Source organism: Drosophila melanogaster, chromosome X (genome assembly GCF_000001215.4).
Source record: "Drosophila melanogaster chromosome X".
NCBI lineage: Eukaryota > Metazoa > Arthropoda > Insecta > Diptera > Drosophilidae > Drosophila > Drosophila melanogaster.
The window spans coordinates 1291371-1311408 of NC_004354.4; the positions used below are offsets into that span (position 1 = coordinate 1291371).

The 20038-nt window shown below is 48.7% G+C and overlaps 2 protein-coding genes and 1 long non-coding RNA gene across 8 annotated transcripts in view, besides 1 other annotated feature; 1 reads left to right on the plus strand and 2 right to left on the minus strand.

Moving 5' to 3' along the window:
- DAAM (Dishevelled Associated Activator of Morphogenesis) overlaps positions 1-20038 on the minus strand; it is a 32650-nt gene that overhangs the window by 1658 nt on the left and 10954 nt on the right. Inside the window, exons 1-10 of one of the 6 annotated variants that reach the window (NM_001272197.1) lie at positions 13396-13475; positions 12734-12990; positions 3640-4566; positions 1948-2916; positions 1710-1887; positions 951-1646; positions 682-887; positions 474-616; positions 256-417; positions 35-198 (exon numbers count right to left, since the gene is read on the minus strand). In NM_001272197.1, the coding sequence (NP_001259126.1) occupies positions 35-198; positions 256-417; positions 474-616; positions 682-887; positions 951-1646; positions 1710-1887; positions 1948-2916; positions 3640-3684 (2563 nt within the window). In that variant the 5' untranslated portion in view covers positions 3685-4566; positions 12734-12990; positions 13396-13475. Of the gene's footprint in view, positions 1-34; positions 199-255; positions 418-473; positions 617-681; positions 888-950; positions 1647-1709; positions 1888-1947; positions 2917-3193; positions 3318-3639; positions 4567-12733; positions 12991-13395; positions 13476-16705; positions 17103-18488; positions 18531-20038 lie in introns of those variants that run through there. The other 5 variants (NM_166875.3, NM_166876.3, NM_001201593.2 and 2 more) reach the window with 5 other exon arrangements.
- Positions 6614-7017, minus strand: CG32811 (uncharacterized protein). Its single transcript, NM_166877.3, has one exon. It carries the CDS (start codon positions 6959-6961, stop codon positions 6728-6730), a length of 234 nt encoding a protein of 77 aa, NP_726725.2. The 5' UTR covers positions 6962-7017; the 3' UTR covers positions 6614-6727.
- lncRNA:CR46248 (long non-coding RNA:CR46248) lies at positions 8400-8963 on the plus strand. The gene has a single exon (NR_133504.1). It is a non-coding gene; the product is annotated as a long non-coding RNA:CR46248 (long non-coding RNA).
- Positions 19961-20022: a mobile genetic element.

Here is a 20038-nt window from a genome sequence, read left to right on the forward strand (position 1 = left end):
ATTGAGTGCTTAGCAAACGGACAGTGGATCATACCTAGGGCGAGGACCAACTCCAGAAGCTTACGCAGGCGACGGGAACGAGCCACCTCACGAGAGGCCTCCATCACACTGGTTATGCGGGGGACCAGGTCGTTGATGGTCAGCATGAAACGCTTCTTGTAGTGCAGACTCTTCAGTCGCTGCTCGTAGTGCGGAATCCTGAAAATGAAAATACTTAGAACAAGAACCCCTTTCAGGGAATTGCTGGAAACTCACTTGGATATCTCATAGAGGAATCGATCGGCCCGAGCGAGAGACTCAATGTCCTCGCTGTGCTCGTCCAGCAAAGCTCGCTCCTCCGCCGAGGGCGTAAACTTGAGCAGCTGCTCGACCATGTCCAGCTGCAGCTGCTCGTTGCTGTCCATGGAAAGAATGGCCCTGAAAGCGGCATTGGTTAGTATTTACGGGTCGTGGCAAGTGAAAGTAAGACCTACTTTGATATCTCCATGTCGCTCATCTTCAGTTTGCTCAGCAGAATGGTGCAGTTCTGCGCCCGACGTCCGTCGATCACCGACAGCACTTTCTGCTTGGCAGCCTTGCCAGTTACCCGTAAGTCCTCATAGGATCCATCAGTGGCCTGTGAAACAAAAAGGACCTTAGTAGGGAAGGGAAACTCTATGAAGGTCCCACATTATAACTCACCGATACCCCGTTCTTTTGGTAAGCCGAGAAAAGTTTATCAATTGACTCCAGCTCCATGTTGTTGTACAGCTTGCTTTCGTCGAGCTCGCTCCAAACGGTACCCTGCAGCTTGGCGTCCGGCAGTTTCGACCAGTTGAAGCTCTTCAGGGGATTTGTCGGCTGTGGCACATTCTTCTTTGGCAGATCCACTTTTGGTGGCGCTGGAGCTGTTGTGAGAAGACGCATTAGTTGATAAGATCGATTGCTTTGTTAATTTAAAAGCTATTTACCCATCGTTTGTGCCATGCTTGGCGGAGGTGGAGGAGCTCCCGGGCAAGGAGGTGGTGGTGGGGGCATCATGGACGGCGCCATGGGTGGCGGAGGCGGCGGGATGGCCTTAAGCATGGGAGGTGCCGGTGGAGGCGAGACGGCACCATTGCATCCCGTGAGTCCGGCCACCTTCTGGTCGTCTGGGATGCTGCCCTCGGTAACCAGTCTCTCCAAGCGAGCCCGTTCCTGCTGCTCGCTGATCAATCGGTGCTGCAGGTCTTCTGCTCGCATCTCTGCAGTCTGCGCCCGCTGCACCGCCTGTGAGTGCTGCGCGGACTCCTTCTCCAAACGCTCACGCATGCGCGCTAGTCCCGTCTCCAAGTCCTCTTTCTCTTGCATGCGGAGATCGAGTTCCTGCTCCTTCTTGGCCAGCCGCGACTGCACGTCAAAGTTCTCGCGCTCCAGCTCGTCAGCCCGCTTTCGCGCTTGCGTCAGCTGTTCCTCCTTGACCAGCAGACGCACAAGCTTAGCCACGTCGATCTGCAAGGGCGCCACGTCGGGATCATGGACTGGCGACTCGGCGGCTAGCTTCAGCTGCTTCTCAGGGTCATCGGGGTCGACGATAAGATCACTGTTTGGCCGCTGTTCCACCTGCAGCACTATCTGCTGTACCACGCGATCAATCAGCAACCAGTGCTCCGTGCAGTGGCCCGTATCTGTTGGATTTCGATTGGGATTAGTTACAGTTACAGTTAACAACTCCAGAGAATATCACTTACAGGGCAGCAGAAGCATGTGCTGCAGAAGGGAGAGCATGTGGGGATACGCGGGCGAATGACTGAGCTTGCGGCGCAGCAGCTCAAACATTGAGCCGGCGCTCTTGGTGTCCACGTGCTCCTCCTTAAAACGGCGGGCAAACTCCTTCTCATCCTCAGCACGAACCATCTCAAAGAAGTCCTGTTGATTAAAAAAAACCATTCAGAGAATGTCTTGGCACTATAACCTTTGAGTACTAACCAAATGCCTGTCCAGCGTTTCGTTCTCGTGCGTGCGCAGCTTGTCGATCACAGGCTGTATACCGAGCATGAGAAACTCGTACCTCAAGTGCAGTCGGAACTCGAGGTTCTCCTGTCCAGGTCCGTAATTAAGCACCGCATTTACGAATGACATAAGGGCGGTCTTTAGATTGACATTGTCCCTGTACGCATAGGTCGAGCGGTCCAGGTCGTTGACAATGCTCTGGAAACGGGTGCGTTCCGTAGCGAAGACCTGGAAGTGGAGCATGGCCTGCAGCACCTTGCGATGACCGCCGGGCACCAGACACACGGCACCCAGAATCTCCAGGGCGGCGATTTTCGTGCGAATGTTGTCCGCCGCTAGGGATCTGGCTATGGTGTCAATGGCCGTTGGATGGGCTAGCACATGCGCCCGACCCATCGAGTTGTTCATCAGGGCCTTGATGCAACCAATGAGACTGGTGTGCAGCGGGCTGTTAGCCACTCGAATGTCCAGCTGCAGCAGGAGGTCGAGCAGAGCAGGAAGCCCGTCCAGCTCCACGAATCGGAGAACAAAACTGTGGGTGGATGTGCGTAGCGCCGTCTTCAAAGCGTCCACAAAGGCGGCATGGCCATCCAATCGATTGCCCAGCTCATGGCTGGGCGAGTCTTCCGGCGAGAGCGATATGTGCACCACCAGCTCCTTCAGTCGCTCAATGTAGTGCTCTGCGGTGGGTGGCTGGGTGACGGCCGCTGCATCTGGGCCATCGGCCGCATCCAAGGGCAGCTTTCTCGAGCAGTAGATTTGCCATTTCTTCTGCGCGGGCAGGCTGAGCATCGCCTCCTTGTTGGGGGCCGTCAGATCGAGCTCCTCCACCAGCTCCGCGAACTTGGTGTCCAGCTCATCCACTGACGGCATGGGTTGGGTGGGCGTGAGCGTCTGCAGGGTAAACGCGCCTTCCACCACACAAATCTCGGGTGGCTCATCGTCCTGTAACGGATAAGTCAGAAAAATCGATTAGTGGCATGTTGCTCAAGCGGACACGTTCTCCGCCAGCCAACAGTGCGTGTCCAATTAGACAGACGGCTTGCTTAGCCTCGAGACAAGGCCCAATACCACGAAGGCAAACCGCCGATCCAATCAACCAGTTGAGGAAGCGGCTCTCCTCGCTGCGCTTTTGGCAGCTGTTTGCCTGCCCAGTCAGTGACTCAGTCTTGGTTCTTTAGCCTCGACTTGGAAAGGAATTCTTGCAAATTACTCTATTTACCGATTGAATTCTTGTAACAGCTATGTTTGGATCGTTCCCAGGGCAATGGGAATTATCGCCTCTTTTGCACAATTCGTGCACAATTTGACGAATTCGCTGACACAGAATCGGAATCGACGAGGGTTGCAAATTCGGTTGGGCAGTTGGGGCAGTGCTCAAGTGGCGACTCCGATTTCGATTGGTAATTGGGTCTGTCTGTTGTCCACAGCTCGCACGTGACTTTGACTGTTTTTGTGTTTAAGATATTCCGCCTCGGACCGAGTTCTTTTTTGTGCAAACTACACCCACACTTTGGACATTCCGAGCGGGAGACTTTGGACTCGCAGTGAAGATTATGTCTTGTTATGTATGTCATGGTAAGTGGAGTCTTGGTTCAAGGATCATAATACTTGAACCAAGTGCGTTACTCCAAAATATGCAAATGCCAACGATCAACTATCACCTACCTTGAAGCAACCGCACCACACCCTTCTGCCCCTGAAGCCGGGCATCTTCTTCTTCTGCTGGTGTCTGTAGTGCTTCTGTAGCGGCGTCTCGTTGCTGCTGGTATTGCCTGAAAGCCACTTCCTGAGGCCAAGACCGTTGGTGTTGCTGCTGCCGTTGCAGTTGCTGTTGCAATTGCCGCTGCCGTCGAGATCCTCCTTTAGGCCAAACGGATAGCCGAAGGTGTAGCCTAGTATATTGTGGGTGTAGAAGGAACCGGCTTCGCTGCCCAGGCCGTTCTCATGGTTGGACTGCGACTGCTGCTGATCACTGCCACCGCCGTTGTCGTTGGCGCTGCTGCTGCGTCCACTGCACTGAGTCCAGTAGCGATACAGCCCGTGGAAGCAGTTGTAGTCGCTGAGTAAGCCCTTCCAGTGTTCAAAGTCGAATCGCTCCTGGAAGTTGTTGGACGAGGTGTCGCTGCCGCTGTTGTTGTTGCTGAGGGGATGCCTGCTGACGTTGTTGCCGCTGCAGCTGTTGCTGCTGATGGGCAGGGTGGCGGTGCTGCCCTGGCTTAGGTCGCTGCAGCTGTTCAGGCTGGTGATGGACACCAAACTGCTGTTCTTGTAGCCGTCGATGGAACTGCCTGTGGTTGGTGCTTTGGTGCTGGTGCTGGCGTTGCCGTTGCCGTTGTCACTGGTTATCGTTATCTTAGTCACTCCAGCCGCAGTGCTGGTAGCTGCCGATGCAGTTGCAGTGGCTCCTTCTCCTATTCCTCCATTGATGGCAATGCAGCTGCCGTTCAAGCTAGTCACACTCGTGCTGGCTCCACCGGATGGCGCCGCCTTGGGCTTCTCTAGCGTGCTCTCCGGACTTGTCTGCAATATCTCTGTGTTTGCACTGTGTGTGTCCGGCTCATTGATGCACACGATGGGACACGACTGTAGAGTCTGCAATGGAGAAAGAGAGGGAATGTAGAACGTCAGTCAAATGCTAGTACTCCCGAGTAATTGACCTGCCCACAACATTGTGACAGCCCGCTAATGCCGGCCGACAGGCCGAGGTGTCACGCCAGACAAATGCCCGTCAACAGCCGCCTCATGCCAAGACAGCCAAGTCAGGCAAGCTCGGCCAAGTCAGTCAAGGCAACCCAACGAACAGCCAGGCCGCCCAGTTAAGCCAAGAAACCAAACCATCCAGCCAAACCTAACCGAGTCATGGCAAGACCAGACCAGACGGGCCAAGAAGACAAATGCAATCGCAGTTGCAGTTGCACATACACACGCGGAAACTTGGGGGCTCTGGTGAGTGGTCTTCACTCAACCAAATCGGTTGCAACTGCGGTTCTAATTCTAATGTGGGCACCGACACAATCGCAGCATGCCCAACTCATATATGGCGTACTAACTATGTACACGCAAAACCTTTCCCCATGTTAAGAGGTCGCCCGTCAGATGTCAGCGTATACGCAAAATTTGTCCACTTCCAATTCATTTTCACTGGCAACAATGCATACTCGTGGGTTTCTAGCTTTTCTGGCCGTGCGTGGGGTACAATACAGCGGATACCTTCATGCATTTGTACTCGCAGGGCGAACCAACCAAACTGTTCCAAAGAACCGAATCAAGCCGGCAAGAAAAACATTAATACAATTGTTGCCAAGCTGCTGGATCTGTCGCAAGTCTGCCTGCGATCCGTGTGGCAACTGCCGCAGAACCCAAAATTGAATTCATGTGGGAGAGGAGTTTGGCTTAGCTTTGGCTTTGCTTTCCCCTTCTCCCTCTCCTTATGTTGTTATTCAAATTGTGAGTTGTGAGTTGTGAACTGCAATCGCATTGCATACTGCATACTGCACACTGCACTGAACAGCACAATCCACAATCCGCAGCGCCACTTCAGACGTAATCGAGGAGCGGACGGGGGTACCAGTACCAACCACATTATGCTGATGATGGCTTATTAATTTGCTTTCATTGCGCCTCTGGCCCGTTCGGAGTAAGTGGAATCCGATTTGGAGTATGAGCTGGAGCTGGAATTGCTATTTTTATTTGTATTTGAATGGGAATAGCTTGGAGTACGCGCGCGTGGTTCGTCTCTCTTGCCCAATGGATTGGGTAATCTGCTGATTTTTTTTTGTTTGGCGTAGCGTGTGCTCAATCAACGGCCATCAATCAACCAGCTAACAGGTTTGATCGATCGGGATTCTCGCATCAATCTCGAGCACCAAACGACAACAATTAATAGTGAGTGCGTAAAAACGATCTCAGAACTGACATTGTAAATCTTTTTTTTTTTTTGCTAATTTTGCTTGCCAATTCGCATACTTTACGAACAGACTAAATGCATTTAAGCGAAGGCAGAGTTAGTTTTTAATAGAAAAGAAACAGACATATGCTAGATGTAAGCATTGAATTGAAATATAAATATTTTGTCCAACTCACTGAGTTTTTACTAGCATTGTGAGTTGGCGTGATCTAAAATTCGTGGTCGGAAATGACTCTGTACCAGATTCTTTGCTTGGCTTGCTCTACTCCAGTTGGGCTCACCCACTGATTCGCCAGCAGTTCCCAGCTCAGCTGGGGGATCATTTCGGATGCAGTTGCTCCAGTTGCCAACTGGGCCCAAAGCCAGCTGCTTTGACAGCCTCTGTCTCGGCGTTGTCTCTTGTCTTAGCTGCTGTCTTCGCCGTCACAAATCAGGTCAATGCTTCAGCTTCAGCTACAGCATCAGCTTCAGCCGCTGTCTACATCTCCATCTGGGTCTCAGATCTTCGTCTGGGTCGCAGCCACCAATCTGCAGTGTGTGTGGGCCCGTTCCACTAATCAAATCCGCGCGTGGGTCTAATTAGACGCGGCTCGATCTGTTGGCCAAACGGAGACCTTAAACAGCAATGCGTGTGGCGTTTTTGGCCACAATTGGAATCTAGTATTTGGAGGGGTTAATAGACAGCGATACCTGATCTGACCTGAGCGTAGGGCTCACAGAAAGAAGAATATTAGTAGGGGGAACTTTTTAATTTGAATTTAAATTTCATTCTGATAGATCTTATCTTAAATTTTCGTCCATATTACAATCATTCTGGAACATGCCCAACCAGTCGAAAACGAATCGCTAACGAGTCCCAAATTCTGTGCTGTGACCACTAGTCACACCTCGAAACACCTCGGAATTGACTTTCGTTATATCTTCCGTATTGAAGAAAAACTCGAGTTCCCTATCGACCAGAACTTCCTTCTGCTTCACCATGCGCAACGACTCTACCGGTCTTCTCATCGCCTCATAATCCGGATACTCTGGTTGGTGTGGCATCTCATAGAGTCCGTTCGGTGGCACAATGAGGTCCATGCTGAGTTCTGGTTGAATTGTTTTATTAAATGTATTCATTATTTGTTATGTAAATTTTGATCGTGTATCGACGATTGAAGTTTTGGGCAATTTTCGATCAGCCGCCTTAGAAATAAGGGCATTACATCATTTCCGCTCTACGATTCGATGGGGGATTCGTTTGAATTCCTTGAAATTCCGACAAATATGCCCATCTGAAAGCATTTCCCGCTTGCTCTTTCAGCCTGGTGTCTGATGCCCAAGGCAATCTCATTTTTCACACCTGCCGCCGCCACGCCCCCGCTGTTGGGGAAAATGAACTTCCGAGTACACCCACCGAACCATCGAGCCGCCAACCAAGCAACTCACCAGGCGAACGGAGTCGCGTAATAACTTCATAAGGCTGAAAGTGAAATGGAAGTGTGGCAAATGGGTGACGACCACGAAGCCTGGCGTCGGCGGCCCGGAAATGTGAGCGATCACGGATCTTTATCTGGGCATCGGTGGAATTGGGCTTGCGATGGGGATCGGGATCGGGATCGAGATCGGAGTCGGTATCACTCTGACTCGCCAGTTCATCCAACATCTGCGCTGCGCTGCCCTTTGACAGAGCGACCAAAAATCCATCAAGCGGCGGGCGCAGGCTGCATCCAAAATGAAAACGAAAATGGAAAACAAGTTTTTCCGCATGCCAGGAAAATAAAGAAAACATGTCGAAAGCGCAAAGCGCGCACACAGCTGGCAGCCAGAAACTTTTCCTTTTAGGCACATAGTCACAGCACATGGCACAGCTCCGCCTCGACATCAACATAAGCTCATCTTTACCCACTTTTCAGGCACTTTGCGGGATGGATGGTTGCTTAATTATCGGTGCGTACCGGTGGCAGGAGGTGGAGCAGCTGAGCGGCATCAATCATACGCAGCGTTGTCCGCTTTCCTCGCCGCCGACAGCGTTGCACTTGCAATCGCAATTGCAACTGCAATTTTGGCTTGTCGCACGGTCCAAAAATAGTCATTATGACCAACTAACGAAAGCGGCGGGGCAATTACGGGGCTTGCGGAGCTCACGGGCACTTGGGTGCACGAGATTTGTGGCATTTCATTTGCAGTTGTCAGTTAATTGCCAGCATTTTTAGCGCATTTGTCAGCACGGCACTTTTCAAATGCCACTTCGCACGATTCGTGCGGAGAGGGAAAATTAAACAGCATCTCAATGGGGCACATGAGATTTCCGATGTTCTATCTCTGGAGGGATTATTGCCCTCACTAGGGCGACAGTTGCGATAAGGAGGAGACAATTATGGCTACTTTAGATTAGGCCAGTGGAAAATTCCGTCACGTATAACATAACTAAACTCTACCGGTGCTCTGAAGGTTCGAAATCAAGTGCCCAAATGAAAAGTTAAAGTTTCAACTCTTTTCGCCATTATTTTTGTGGTCGATTGGCGGCGGCTAAAGCGACACAAGGAAAATGAACAATAACAAAAAATAAAACAACAACAGCCGCAAAATACAACTGCGCTGGACCGTGGTGAAGGTGTTGTTTACATGCAACTACATAGTAGGCAGCACTGCAGCTAAACAATAGCAGCTCAGGGCAGCAAAGCTCTGAAATTGAGTTAAACAAGGCGGCGGGCGAGTAGAAACCCAAACTAGCAGTGTACTCGAGTAATCGGGCATGGGGGTGCTAAAATGATATTGCACAAGCCCAACCGCTTCCCTCGCCCGCCCAATTGGCCACCAAGCCCCAGCTCTCACTGCCGCAGTAGAAAATGAAATCGAAACCACAGGCAACAACAGACAACCACAGCGCCACCTGCTGGTGTTGTATCCGAACCTACTAACTACTAGCTCACTACTTGTGGGCTACGAACACGGACTGGGAACATGGAGTTGGACAAGACTGGCTGGTCATATAAAAGGGCGATTCAATGGCAAGATATTTGAATTTTAAATATGAAATGAACGAAATAAAGACATTTACATTGCTTCATTGCTAAAATGACACAGCAAAGGCAATAGTCAGCACAGCAAACGGAACGTATTTGTATTTAGTATCTGATATCTTATCGGTGACCCAACAATTTGGACTTGTCAAACGGGAGTTTATGGCCATGAAGTCTTGTTGAAGTTGAAACCGACACTTGAGTTTGGAAAACGTTTGGCCATTGGTTCATTGCTTATCCGCTCGCTGCGTTCTGCGATCAACTAATTTGGCCCACCAATCTATCCAGGCAGTCACTTGTCTCCTTCTCTTCTAGATCTTCTAAGTGAGCGGTTGCAACCAGAAACTCATTTACATTTCAGCAAGCCGGGCTGCTAGTTGGTATTTTAGTTGTTTATCTACATAGCGATACGGCTGCCAGAGCCTGGTCAGGCTATGAATTTATGGCCAAAAGTTCAGGTACCTCGAGCCACATCGAAGTGGGTGCAGCAGTTTCCATTTAAATGAGTCGAGGAAAATATCAGAAAAGCCACTAAATGCCAGCAGTGCTGGCTGGCAGTGGAAAATGTACGAAAAACGTACATATATGCAAAAAGTGCAAGTGTTTTTCCGTCGCTCTATAGTCCAAGACACAACGATCGGCGAGGCGAGGCGATCATCTCCTGCTGCGGGCATCAACTTTCACCAAATGCGCCAATGAAGTTGTCGCCGCGGTCGATGAGGGTCAGCAGCAACAACCACGACAACACAAGTCCAGGATCGATCAGGGCGTTCGCACAACAACCCTTTGTTCCACTGTCCAGAGCAACGTGGCCATCATGGCCATGATGGCAACATAGCAACATGTCAACGGTCATCGCTCATCGTTTGTGTTTTGCCTCTTGCTTTTTGCCCGATAATCATCGGCGACACAGCACCGCACCAACAGCCCATTGAACATCTCGGCGAACAAGTTGTTGGCGAATTGGCAAAGTGCTTTTTAATTGTGATTACAGCGATCTCGCACCACCAGAAACCAACACCGAAACCGAAACCAAAGCCAGCAAAAAAAAAAAAGCAAAGTGAAATGATGAGGGTCGACGAGGTGTCCGCCGATCGACGGATGGACAGCTGCCAAAATGGAAAGTCAAGTGCACTTGGCAGATAAGAATGTGCAGATATAATCAAAAATGCAGACGGACGGATCAGGAAGTCGCGGACGGTAGGAAGTGAAGCTCCCTCCCAGATGGGTCATCAATCACAGCGGCTTGCTGAAATCACACTCTAATTGCAGTCTCAATCATTGAGCTCTTTGTCAAAGGAATCATTGGACACAAAAACGCCAAGAATGTTGGATTACTGTCGGTGTAATTATGGTGAGATATCTAAGAGATGATGGTAATGTACGAGTAGTTTGAAGCCGTGCGAAACTTCTCCCGCAGGAAGGTGTCCCCTTCCAAAAACTAGCCAAAAGTTTGCATCTTGGCATCTAAGCTAATTGTTCAGCTTTTAGCAATGCCAAGAGCCATGTGGCTGAGCCGCCGCGATGGCTTAAGCTCTGCGCGAAAGCGAAACTAAACCTGGGTCTGGCGAACGGACTGACATTTAAAGTTTAGGAGGCCACGAAATGTGCTGTGCAGGAAATGTGCTCGGGGAGGGGCCCTCGCCTCGCCGCAGGGGTGCCCCATCGCCAGATATTTGGTATTGGCGGTAATTATAGACAAATGGGCCTAATTGGCCAACTGGACTGGGGGGGGCCAGTGGTGCCGAGCCACAACTGCAAGAACTACTGGCAATGTGAAGTGGTGGCTAAGTCCGACCATTAGTGATAGCAGATGGACGATAGCGGTGGCCTTCGAACTCTGTCGGAAGACGGAAGAACTTCGTCGTCGTCGTCGCTTTGAAGGCTTGCCTTCAATCACTTCAAACACCCATTCCCGTCGAGCGAGGCCCAAAGGGGTATCAGGAGGGCAGAGGACGAGACTGCCCTCAAGTGCTGCAATTAATTATCCGGCTACACACTTTCCCTAATCACTGTGACAGTGCACGGTCGGCACTTGAAGTTGAATTCTACATGGCATGCATACTGCATTAGCGCGTCGGGGAGCACTTGCTCATGCGGTGACACCCCCAAGTGATCCAGGAACGGAGTAAACCAGTTTGCCGATTCAGCAATCCGAGATCTAAGCGAGTCTATCGACGGAATCTGTGAGATACACGCTCGCCGTTGTTACTTTTTGCCCATGTTTTTTTTTTTTTTTTTGCCTCCAGTTCGCCGCCAAGCGCTTTGTTTCATTTTCGTAATGACATTTATTCCGCATTCTTGCAACTTGATTAAGGCTTGGTGTTGGCACTGCAACTAGCGAAGTTGGAGCTGCATAGGTTCGCCAGAAATCGTGCAAAGTTCCTTCTTTTTTTTTTTTTTGCATAGAAGCCAGCTGGCACTGCAGTGCAGCACGATGCTATCCAGGTTTGTTTTAAGTAAAATTAAACATTTAATAACTTAATAATTCGGCAATCTCAAGTTGCTTCAAGTTGATCTGCTGGTAGTTTCCCGCTCCCATTGTTAAGTCACCGGTTTGATTTGGCTGGCTAATTGGAAAATCGCCACTTTCGGCTCGGTAATTGTAATGGGGGTCAATGCGGGGGCGGCGCAGGGGCGCGTCGCTTGGCACTTGTCCGAAAGTGTCGCTGGATTTTGAAAATTTGTATTTCGGATTTAATGGTGGCTTACGTAAAGCGAGACATCGAAGACTCTTTTGCTGGCCCCAAAAGTATAGCGGCAAAAACGAATACGAGTACGAGTACGACAACAATTGTTGTGCAATTTATCTTTATTTAATTGAACTTTTACTTTCGTCGTCGCTGCTCTTGTCGTTTTGTTGTTGCCGTCGCTGTGCTCAGCGAACGCGTTTCATAAATTGCAAATAATTTTTCAACCAAAATCAACTTGATACAAAGAGAAAAAATAATCGAAAAAAAGCATAAGGGGATACCAAGGCGGATCAGCCGCGTACACACACACGCACACACCACACATACACGCATGGGTATACTCGTACATACTACATATGTATGTGTATGTGTATTTATAGAGAGGTATGCTAATCCGGTAAATCAATTGATGTGCGCCGCGGGCGCTTATAAAAAAGCGATATAAGTTATTAATTCAAAACAATGGTCAGCAAAGGAGCCAAAAAGTCAAAAGCAAAGGCAAATGCCGAACGAAAACGAAAACGAATTCGAATACGAATACGCAAAAACAAAAACAAAAGCCGGCGCCGGCTTCAGAAAGAAAAGTCCTAAATTAGCTTCGATAATTGATGCCAGTTTCTATTTATTAAACAAATCACACCTGCGAGAATTGGCACTTCAAGGAACAGGACCTTTCCCCACGATTGCACTGATATCCCATCTCGACGGATAGATGGCCATCCATCATTTCTGAAGGTCGTCCAGACATTGGAACTGCAACTGACCTCCATGGTAATGACGAATGGGATGAATGCGTTTCATTAGCCCCACTTGTTCGACACCCCGCGTTTCGACTCTCGATCCCCGATCGGTGATCACTGATCACTGGATCTACCATTTCTCCGCGCTATGTAGAAAGCAAAAGCGGAGTTAACCGAAAATCAAAAACCGAAAGCAAAGCCCAAGTATCTTGACCCTCATTAATTCAAGTAAGCCAGCAAGGCATTCGCAAAAAAGGTGAAAAACATAAGAAAAACTTGAAATTTACAGTTTCAGTTTCAGTTTCAGTTTCGATTTCAGTCTCATGTGGCGGCGGGTTTTCAGTTTGGGGATGGGAACTGCAATTAACATACGAAATTTATTTAAATTCAATCTTCATTTCGGACGCGAGTCACCGTCACCATCACCGTCTCCGTCTCCAGCTTCACCTGCAACTCCTCTTGGCTTCTTGGTGCTCGGTGAATGTTTTCACTTTCGTTCGGCATCCCAAAAATCCGAGTCTGTGTAGTCTGTGTAGTATGGAGTCTGAAGTCTGCAGTCTGGGCATCCGCCGGCAACCTGTTTTGGCCTGACTGACTGCCCGCTTACCATGATTATTGTGATTATTGGCTGGCGGTCGAGGGGAAAACTCTGTGGCGCTCGTATCTCGAATCTGAGCGAAACCCCAAAACACACAAATTGAATAGGAATACGAAAACGAAAGTGAAAATGTTTATCGAAAAGGGAAACGGGGAAAAACAAAGCAGAAGATCAGCAAAGCATAGATCGTGCGCTGCCCCATCCCGCATTTCCTAGCACTCTGTCGTCCAGTCAGTCCAGTCAGTTCAATGCCGTAAATTAAGCTGGCAATTTCTTGCTTTGTTTGTCGGTGAAATCTGCCTAACAAAGAAAACTCCTGCCCCTGCCGTGAGTGCGTGGAAAGCGGTTGGACCGTGTTGAGGATGGTTGGGATTGCCACCTCCATTGCCGAGTGGGGCAGCGGGTCAGGGAAAACGAGCTTGACCTTAGGCCCCTGCCGAACGAAACCAATCGCGATTCCAAACTAACTGAACCTCACCTTGTTTTTTCGCGGCGGCTTCTTGACTTCAACTTGCACGGCTGTTTGCATCTTCCTGCCCCAGAACTGGGTTCTCAACTGGGCAAAGTTTTTGGCCGAGATCCGTATCTTATCCAACTCGGTCCAAAATATAGCTATATTTGCCTTGCTTTGCATGTTTACTTGCTTTGACACTGACAATGATACGCCATCCAAGATGCGGAGATACTCAGCGAAAGAGTGGAAGAGCAAGGTGGCGGGGAATCTTATCACAGCTGATGTGATAATTACCCAGAGCAAATACTGAGATACATGGTATTGTACTATATATATGGAACTCCTCGTTTAAGGTGTATTTATCGTTTAGATTTCTTGTTCACATATAATTTAAAAAGAATGTTCATCGATCGCTTTCAGCTCATTTTATATAAACGAGAACCTAATATGTCCCGATATGGTTACCTTTAATTGCTAATTGCTTGGCTTATGTGCCGGACATCCCATCCACATCCGATCCACGAACAAATGCGTTATCAGCTGTCAGATGGGCACTTTCACTCGGAAAAAAAAAGGCGAAAACAAAGGAATTATGCTTTTCCAGTTGATTAGTCGGGTCAGCGGCGGCTAATTCATGTCCGCATAAATTTCAATTCAAATCTCTGACAAACTCTGGAAAGTTTCGGAGCGTAGGTGGCCCGCAAATGGATCGCATTACATGCAGATACTTTGGTATCTATTGCCATTAGGAATGATGAAGTAAGTCAAACAAGACGGCCAGCTGGAGTGGAGTAGAGTGAATTGCATTGGATTGGATTGGATTGGATTGGAGAGCAGCGGTCTCCGAATCCGAATCCAAGTCCAAGTGGATTAAATCGAGCTGGAGTGGGGACTTCACATGCAAATCAGGCTGAGACAGGAAATTATTACACACTTTTCCCAGTCTAGTTTTGGTCATGTGCTGGTGGTGCCTGGTTTCGGTTGCTTTCGCAGCGATTCATTAGCATTGCACGGCTTCCGTATATGGGCTCCGAAAATGTATAAAGTGTTCGTGTGCGGCCAGGCCTATGCCCAATTGCTATAGGGTTATATGGCTATATGGGTCAGAGCTTCCCGTGTCTAGGTAGTGATATCAATCCGTTATCGGGAATCAACTTTCTGTGATGCGGTCACCACAATCGAGGAGACGGGTGGCCGGAGACCTTGGCGGTCTGTCTGGATTTGTCTAGGGTTCGGATTACGGACTATGCCATATTATTATTTCATACACTATAAATACACTATAATGCAATAGATATATTTTTTTTTTTGTAGCAGACTTTGGCATAGCCCAAGAAATACTAGCAGGCCTTGCAGCCTCAAGCTGAAAGTGCCACATATAAATAGCAGGTAATTGGAGGTGAGCAAGTGTGAAGCCACCGGTTGAGATAATTTAACTATCCATCCAATGACTTGGCCCACATTCCAGCTCCAGTGCTCGTGAGAATCGAGTCCGTCTGCTGAATGCCCCCGTATCGCCTCGAACTACTCCGTGGGCTAGGCCAATGTCAGTCTGGCCTAGCTAGCCTAGAGCCTAGAATCCGCCAGCGGCTTGCGTCATAAATAAGGCGGCCACAGGCCAGACGAACCAGTTCGCGAGCGGGTTTGGCGGCAGTTGCAGTTGCAGATGCAGAAGCAAACAGTTGGCCGAGATGCAGATGCTGATGCAGATGCAGATTATGCAACCTGCGCATTTCGTGGAGAAAGCTCAATGGAATTCTAGCGCAGATTGCGGTAGTTGACGTCACAACGGAACTTGCCGTTAATTATTGGTCATTCGTTGGGGATAATCCCTCCAATCGCGAATTATGATAGCCCCCATTCCCTGCCCCTTCCCGTTGCCCAACTCCCTCTAGGCGTCAGTGTGTCGCCAGGAAGTAAACTCAGCGCAGCCCGAAGTGGAGCTACAAGTCATTGAAAACCCACACAAGTAGAGCGTAGGACAGACAAGTGGTATTATGACATTTCCCAACCAGCATAGAGGTGTTGTGTCAGTTGAGTTGGTGTAAAATATGCGATAAATGCCATTGCTATGCTGTGCAGTATTTGTTCTTTTTCCTTTCCAAAGCCATACATACATTTCGATGGACTTCAGTCAGCTGGGTTGCTATAAAGCTATTGCAGTTGCAGTCTTCTAATTTCATGCCGAATCCAAGCCAGGAGCTGCTTCATTCATCGCAACCAATAAGTGCTGGTCGAGAGTGCGAGAATGGGATAGCATGGGATGGGTCTTGAGAGGATCCAGCAGAGGCTCGACCGTTCAGATTGCCCAACTCTTACCCCCCATCGGCATTTCTACACTCGCACACAAGAAGGCAACCGAAAATTATTACTAATTAATTATTGTTGCACAAACAGCAGACGCCTGGCTGCAGTGCACCTCGAGTACTTTCGGTACCTCCAATACCGATCCCATCCCGCCATATAATTTGCCGAATTGGACGTCGGCCACTTGTTTGTTTTTCGTTTGATTTTTGTTTTATGTTTGTTATGCGGCGCGCGGCATTTCGTCAGCTCATTCAATTGAAGCTCATTCAGCCGCACTTAAATCAGGGGCGAAGTGAGCGGGGGAATTGGTGGATTGCGGGATGGCGGCCAATGGGCACTTAATTTCGCTGGAGCGCATTTCACTTTCATTTCCACACAATCAAAATACGTCGAGTACCCGGGCATCGGACATCGGGCATCCGAGCATCGGGGATCGGGGATCGGCGATCGGAGAAGGGGGACTGGGAAAAGTGAGGCGCAAAAATTTCAATTTCATTTTATTTATGAGCGTCTAGGCGACACTTTTGAATGCAAATGACGTTAAATTGTTGGTCAAGTGAGAGCGGACTCTCGCTGCCTATTCCCCCTTTTCCCTGCCCCTCATCTACTTCGCCCCCCCCCCTCGATACGAGGCTCACAGACAGCAGGTGGAAAACCTTAGAGGTGCAGCAGGGAACTGCGTGACGAAACCAAAGCAGTTAAGAGGGACTTACCCTTCAGCCAATAACTTTTCTTCGAAATTGCAAAAGGGGTTGCGAAGTAAAAGCACAGAAGCTAGACAGACTTCCTAACCAAACAAAATAGTTTATGAATATAACAATAGATGTATTAAATGTACAAAGTATTCGAGGCGACAGTGTAGCAAATAGTTTTCACACCATTTTACTGGGTTGCACAAAAAGCGATTCAATTTAACGAAACAACCGAACCGAATTCGTGTAAAGGTCCACTCTTTGGCAGGTTTAAGTGGATCGACCCAGAGACCCACTAACGCCCCCAAAAGCCCAGAGAATCCCTTGGCACTCACCGTGTTGATCTTATCCATGAGGACACTCATTTGATTCATGCTCGACATAATGATACTGCTCTGTAGCACTGGAATTCGAATTCAAAAACTATAACTATAGCGTTGCAAGTCTCTTCTGCCGCGGACTGGGATGCAGCACCAATTCGCACATCACGCACTGCTCATTGCCAATTCACTTGATGCAAAAAAAAATTAATCCGAAGAAAAAAAAAATTTTAAATTGACATACAAAGTGTATTCAAACAGTGTTCGTTCGCTTTGCGAAAAGCACACGCGCGCGCGTATTTCCAATTTCCGATTTAATCAGTTCGACTTCTATATAGCCTATAGCCTTAGGTTTTGCTTTCCATAGCCGGTCTCTGTCTGCCGGATGACTTGACCCGCTCGCGTGCGTTCTTATCGACGGCTGGCAGCGCATTGAACGCTCGCCGCTCAAGACGTGCCCACGGCAGCGGCGACTTGGCCAAAAGCAACACGACGAGCACGAGCACGTCGCCGCGGCAAGCCGAAGAAGTTGGCCAAGACAGAGTGGCAGCGACAGGTGCCAGCAGAGAGCCCGAGAGCCGGAGCGGGCTCCAACGCGAACGCGAAACCGGTCGACGGCAGAAAGCGGGCTCTGAGCCTATTCTGTGCCTAATGCCGCAGACCCCACTGTGTCCCAGTCTCAGTCGCACTCCCGCCCGCACACCGCTCGCCTTGGCTCGCGGATTGGGGCCGCCTTGGTGGATAGTGGGTGGTGGAAGGTGCTGCATTTCCATGTGCGTGCGGGGTGCATTCCTGGGGTATTTATGAAATCACAAGGGCTGAGACACTTGAAGAGATATCGAGGTAATTATGGGTGTGAAACGAAGAGCTTACTGCTACGAGCATTTAGAAGACCAAGCGGAGCCTAAGGTCCACGATACTGGAATACCACCTGCGATTCATTCCCAAATGCAATCCAACCAGTGATAGTTTAACTTCGAAAGGAGACAACTAGCCGACCAATGTAAAGGAGTTGGAAGCATGAAACCAAGCCAAGAAACAATTGGACAGCCGAACTGTCTATCGAACAACTTAATTAGCTCTGGCAAATCAGCCGCACACAACAGACAATTGTTAGTCCGCTCGATAAGTTGTTCGGCAACATGCACATAGCCATGTTCACCGGTAACTTTGGCAATTGTGGGCTCAAAGCCGCCAGAGTCGAAGTCAAAGTCAAAAACAATTTAAGGTCGTCACAAGTAAAGTTTGTTATTCCCTCTCTTTTGTTTCGATTTTGCAAGTGTCATGCAAAAAATAAAATATCATGGCAATACCGCCGTGTAAAAACACCGCCTCTGCCCCTCTATCTCCACTTCCCGATTTTCAGCAACGATTCTCATCATCTCTTTTTTTTATGTAACGGTCCTTATTAGAGCCAATGTTGTTGTCTTATACCGACGATCATTGGCCAAATACCGAATGCTGACGGTCATTCAATTTGGAGTCGACGGCATGAGGTGGCCATCCGTTCTTTAGCTGTTTTGGCTGGATATTCGCGCCTTTTTTTTTTAGCTTTTTGATACCCTTAACAGTTGAAGAGGCAAATGCTATTATTATTTTAAAACCAATTTGATGGTGTAACCATCTTCTACCACGTCTAAATTTTGATCGTTGAAAATAGAAGAGCGACTATTCAATGATGTATCATACTTATATTTATGGGCTGTAAAGCGCACTCATTTTCCGATTTTCTAGACCTATCGAACATTTACCAACTGCCTCCTCGGCAGCGAACCGTCTTCAATGACTTCTTACTCACCTGTTGTTGCTAATTGGCTTCGTTGTTGGGATTAGTCTTTGGCTGCAAGTGGAAAAGAGGAGAACGGCGAGAAGCAAATTAGTAGGAATCCGTCATAGTCATAGGTAGTCGGAGTGGTAGTCTCCCTATTGATTAATGCAATCCTCACAGCCCGAGCCAAATCGAATCGACTCTCCCATTTCCCATCTCCCATTTGCTACTCGAAGGGCTTTTTATGGGTGTTGTGCCAACTCATCCGAAAGCCACCACGCTTCGATCGCAATTACTTGGCCATTATGTGATGCAGCCAGACATAATTTCCCATTAGCAGCTTTTTGTCGATGGGCCAAGAAAACGTGAGCATGAGGCAGTTCGTAATCACTCAAAGAACCCACTTCATTTCCCTGGCTAATCTGATTTGGTTCGCCCCTATCTCCAGGCACAACCTCTGCCCAGCCCCTTTTCCATTTCCAGCTAATCGCAGATGCTCCTACTTCATCAAGTCTGCCTCCGCCCGAAATCTTGTAAAATCATATCCATATCATTTTTGAGCTTGAGCTGACGAAATCCTAAAGTACAGAGAAGGTGTTTAAAAACATTGGTTGAAAGTGAAATTTTGCCCACGGCCGCGTCGTCTTCAATTTGTTTATTTTCGGCTGTTTAAATGAGTTTTCAATTTCACTAGAAAGCATGAAAGTACGGCCTTTTAATATTCTTGCCGGGCAGAAATCACAGCGAAATGGAGAAATACACAAACAATTTATCCGCCTGTTGGCACCTGACATGAATGAGTCAAACACAAGTGTTTGCTCGCCCCGTCCTTTTCCTTCGGACTCTCTCTCTCTCTCTTGCGCACGCCCACTAAATCACAAGTGTGAGTGACGAGTGGAAAGGGTGGAAAGGGTAGGGTTAGGGGTGCAGGTGAAGGGCGCGATAACTGATGTGATGCGGCTAATCTGCTTGCCAGTTTCCTGAGCCTTCTAGGGGAAAATCAAAAGACTTAAGCAACGAACTTGGGGAACAACGCTAAGGAAACAACAAAGCTGAGTAAAATAAATCTCTCGATGAAAGTGTATTATAATAATCACTGACAGCTGCCTCTCCCAGCGGCGGATCACCCGCATCTGTGCCACTCGCTCGCACATCCGTCAATTGGCCCGACTCTTTCCGGCTTACGGATTTCTGATTACGGCTCAGCGGCCCGCGGCTTCTTTGGCCAAAACGGGCGAGGAGTTGGACGAGCGACTCTGACAAATTGATATGCACATTCGGCGACATTAGCATATGTCGCGTATGCCTTAATTAACTATTCCGCTCAGCTAATATCGGTTTCACCCACCCCACAAGGGGCGTTTGGGGCCCTGCTGGTAAATTGTGGACTTGTGGATGACTTGACGCACGAGTATTTCAAATTTTTAAGAAAGTCTCGCCAGCACTTCCCATATGAAAGTTTTGCTCAGCGGCGCGGGTTGAATGACTCAGAAATCAAAATAAAAACTAAAGATAACTCTATAGTCGAGTGTCGCGACTATTAGATACCCGTTAATCAGATAGTTCATCGTAAAAGCAAT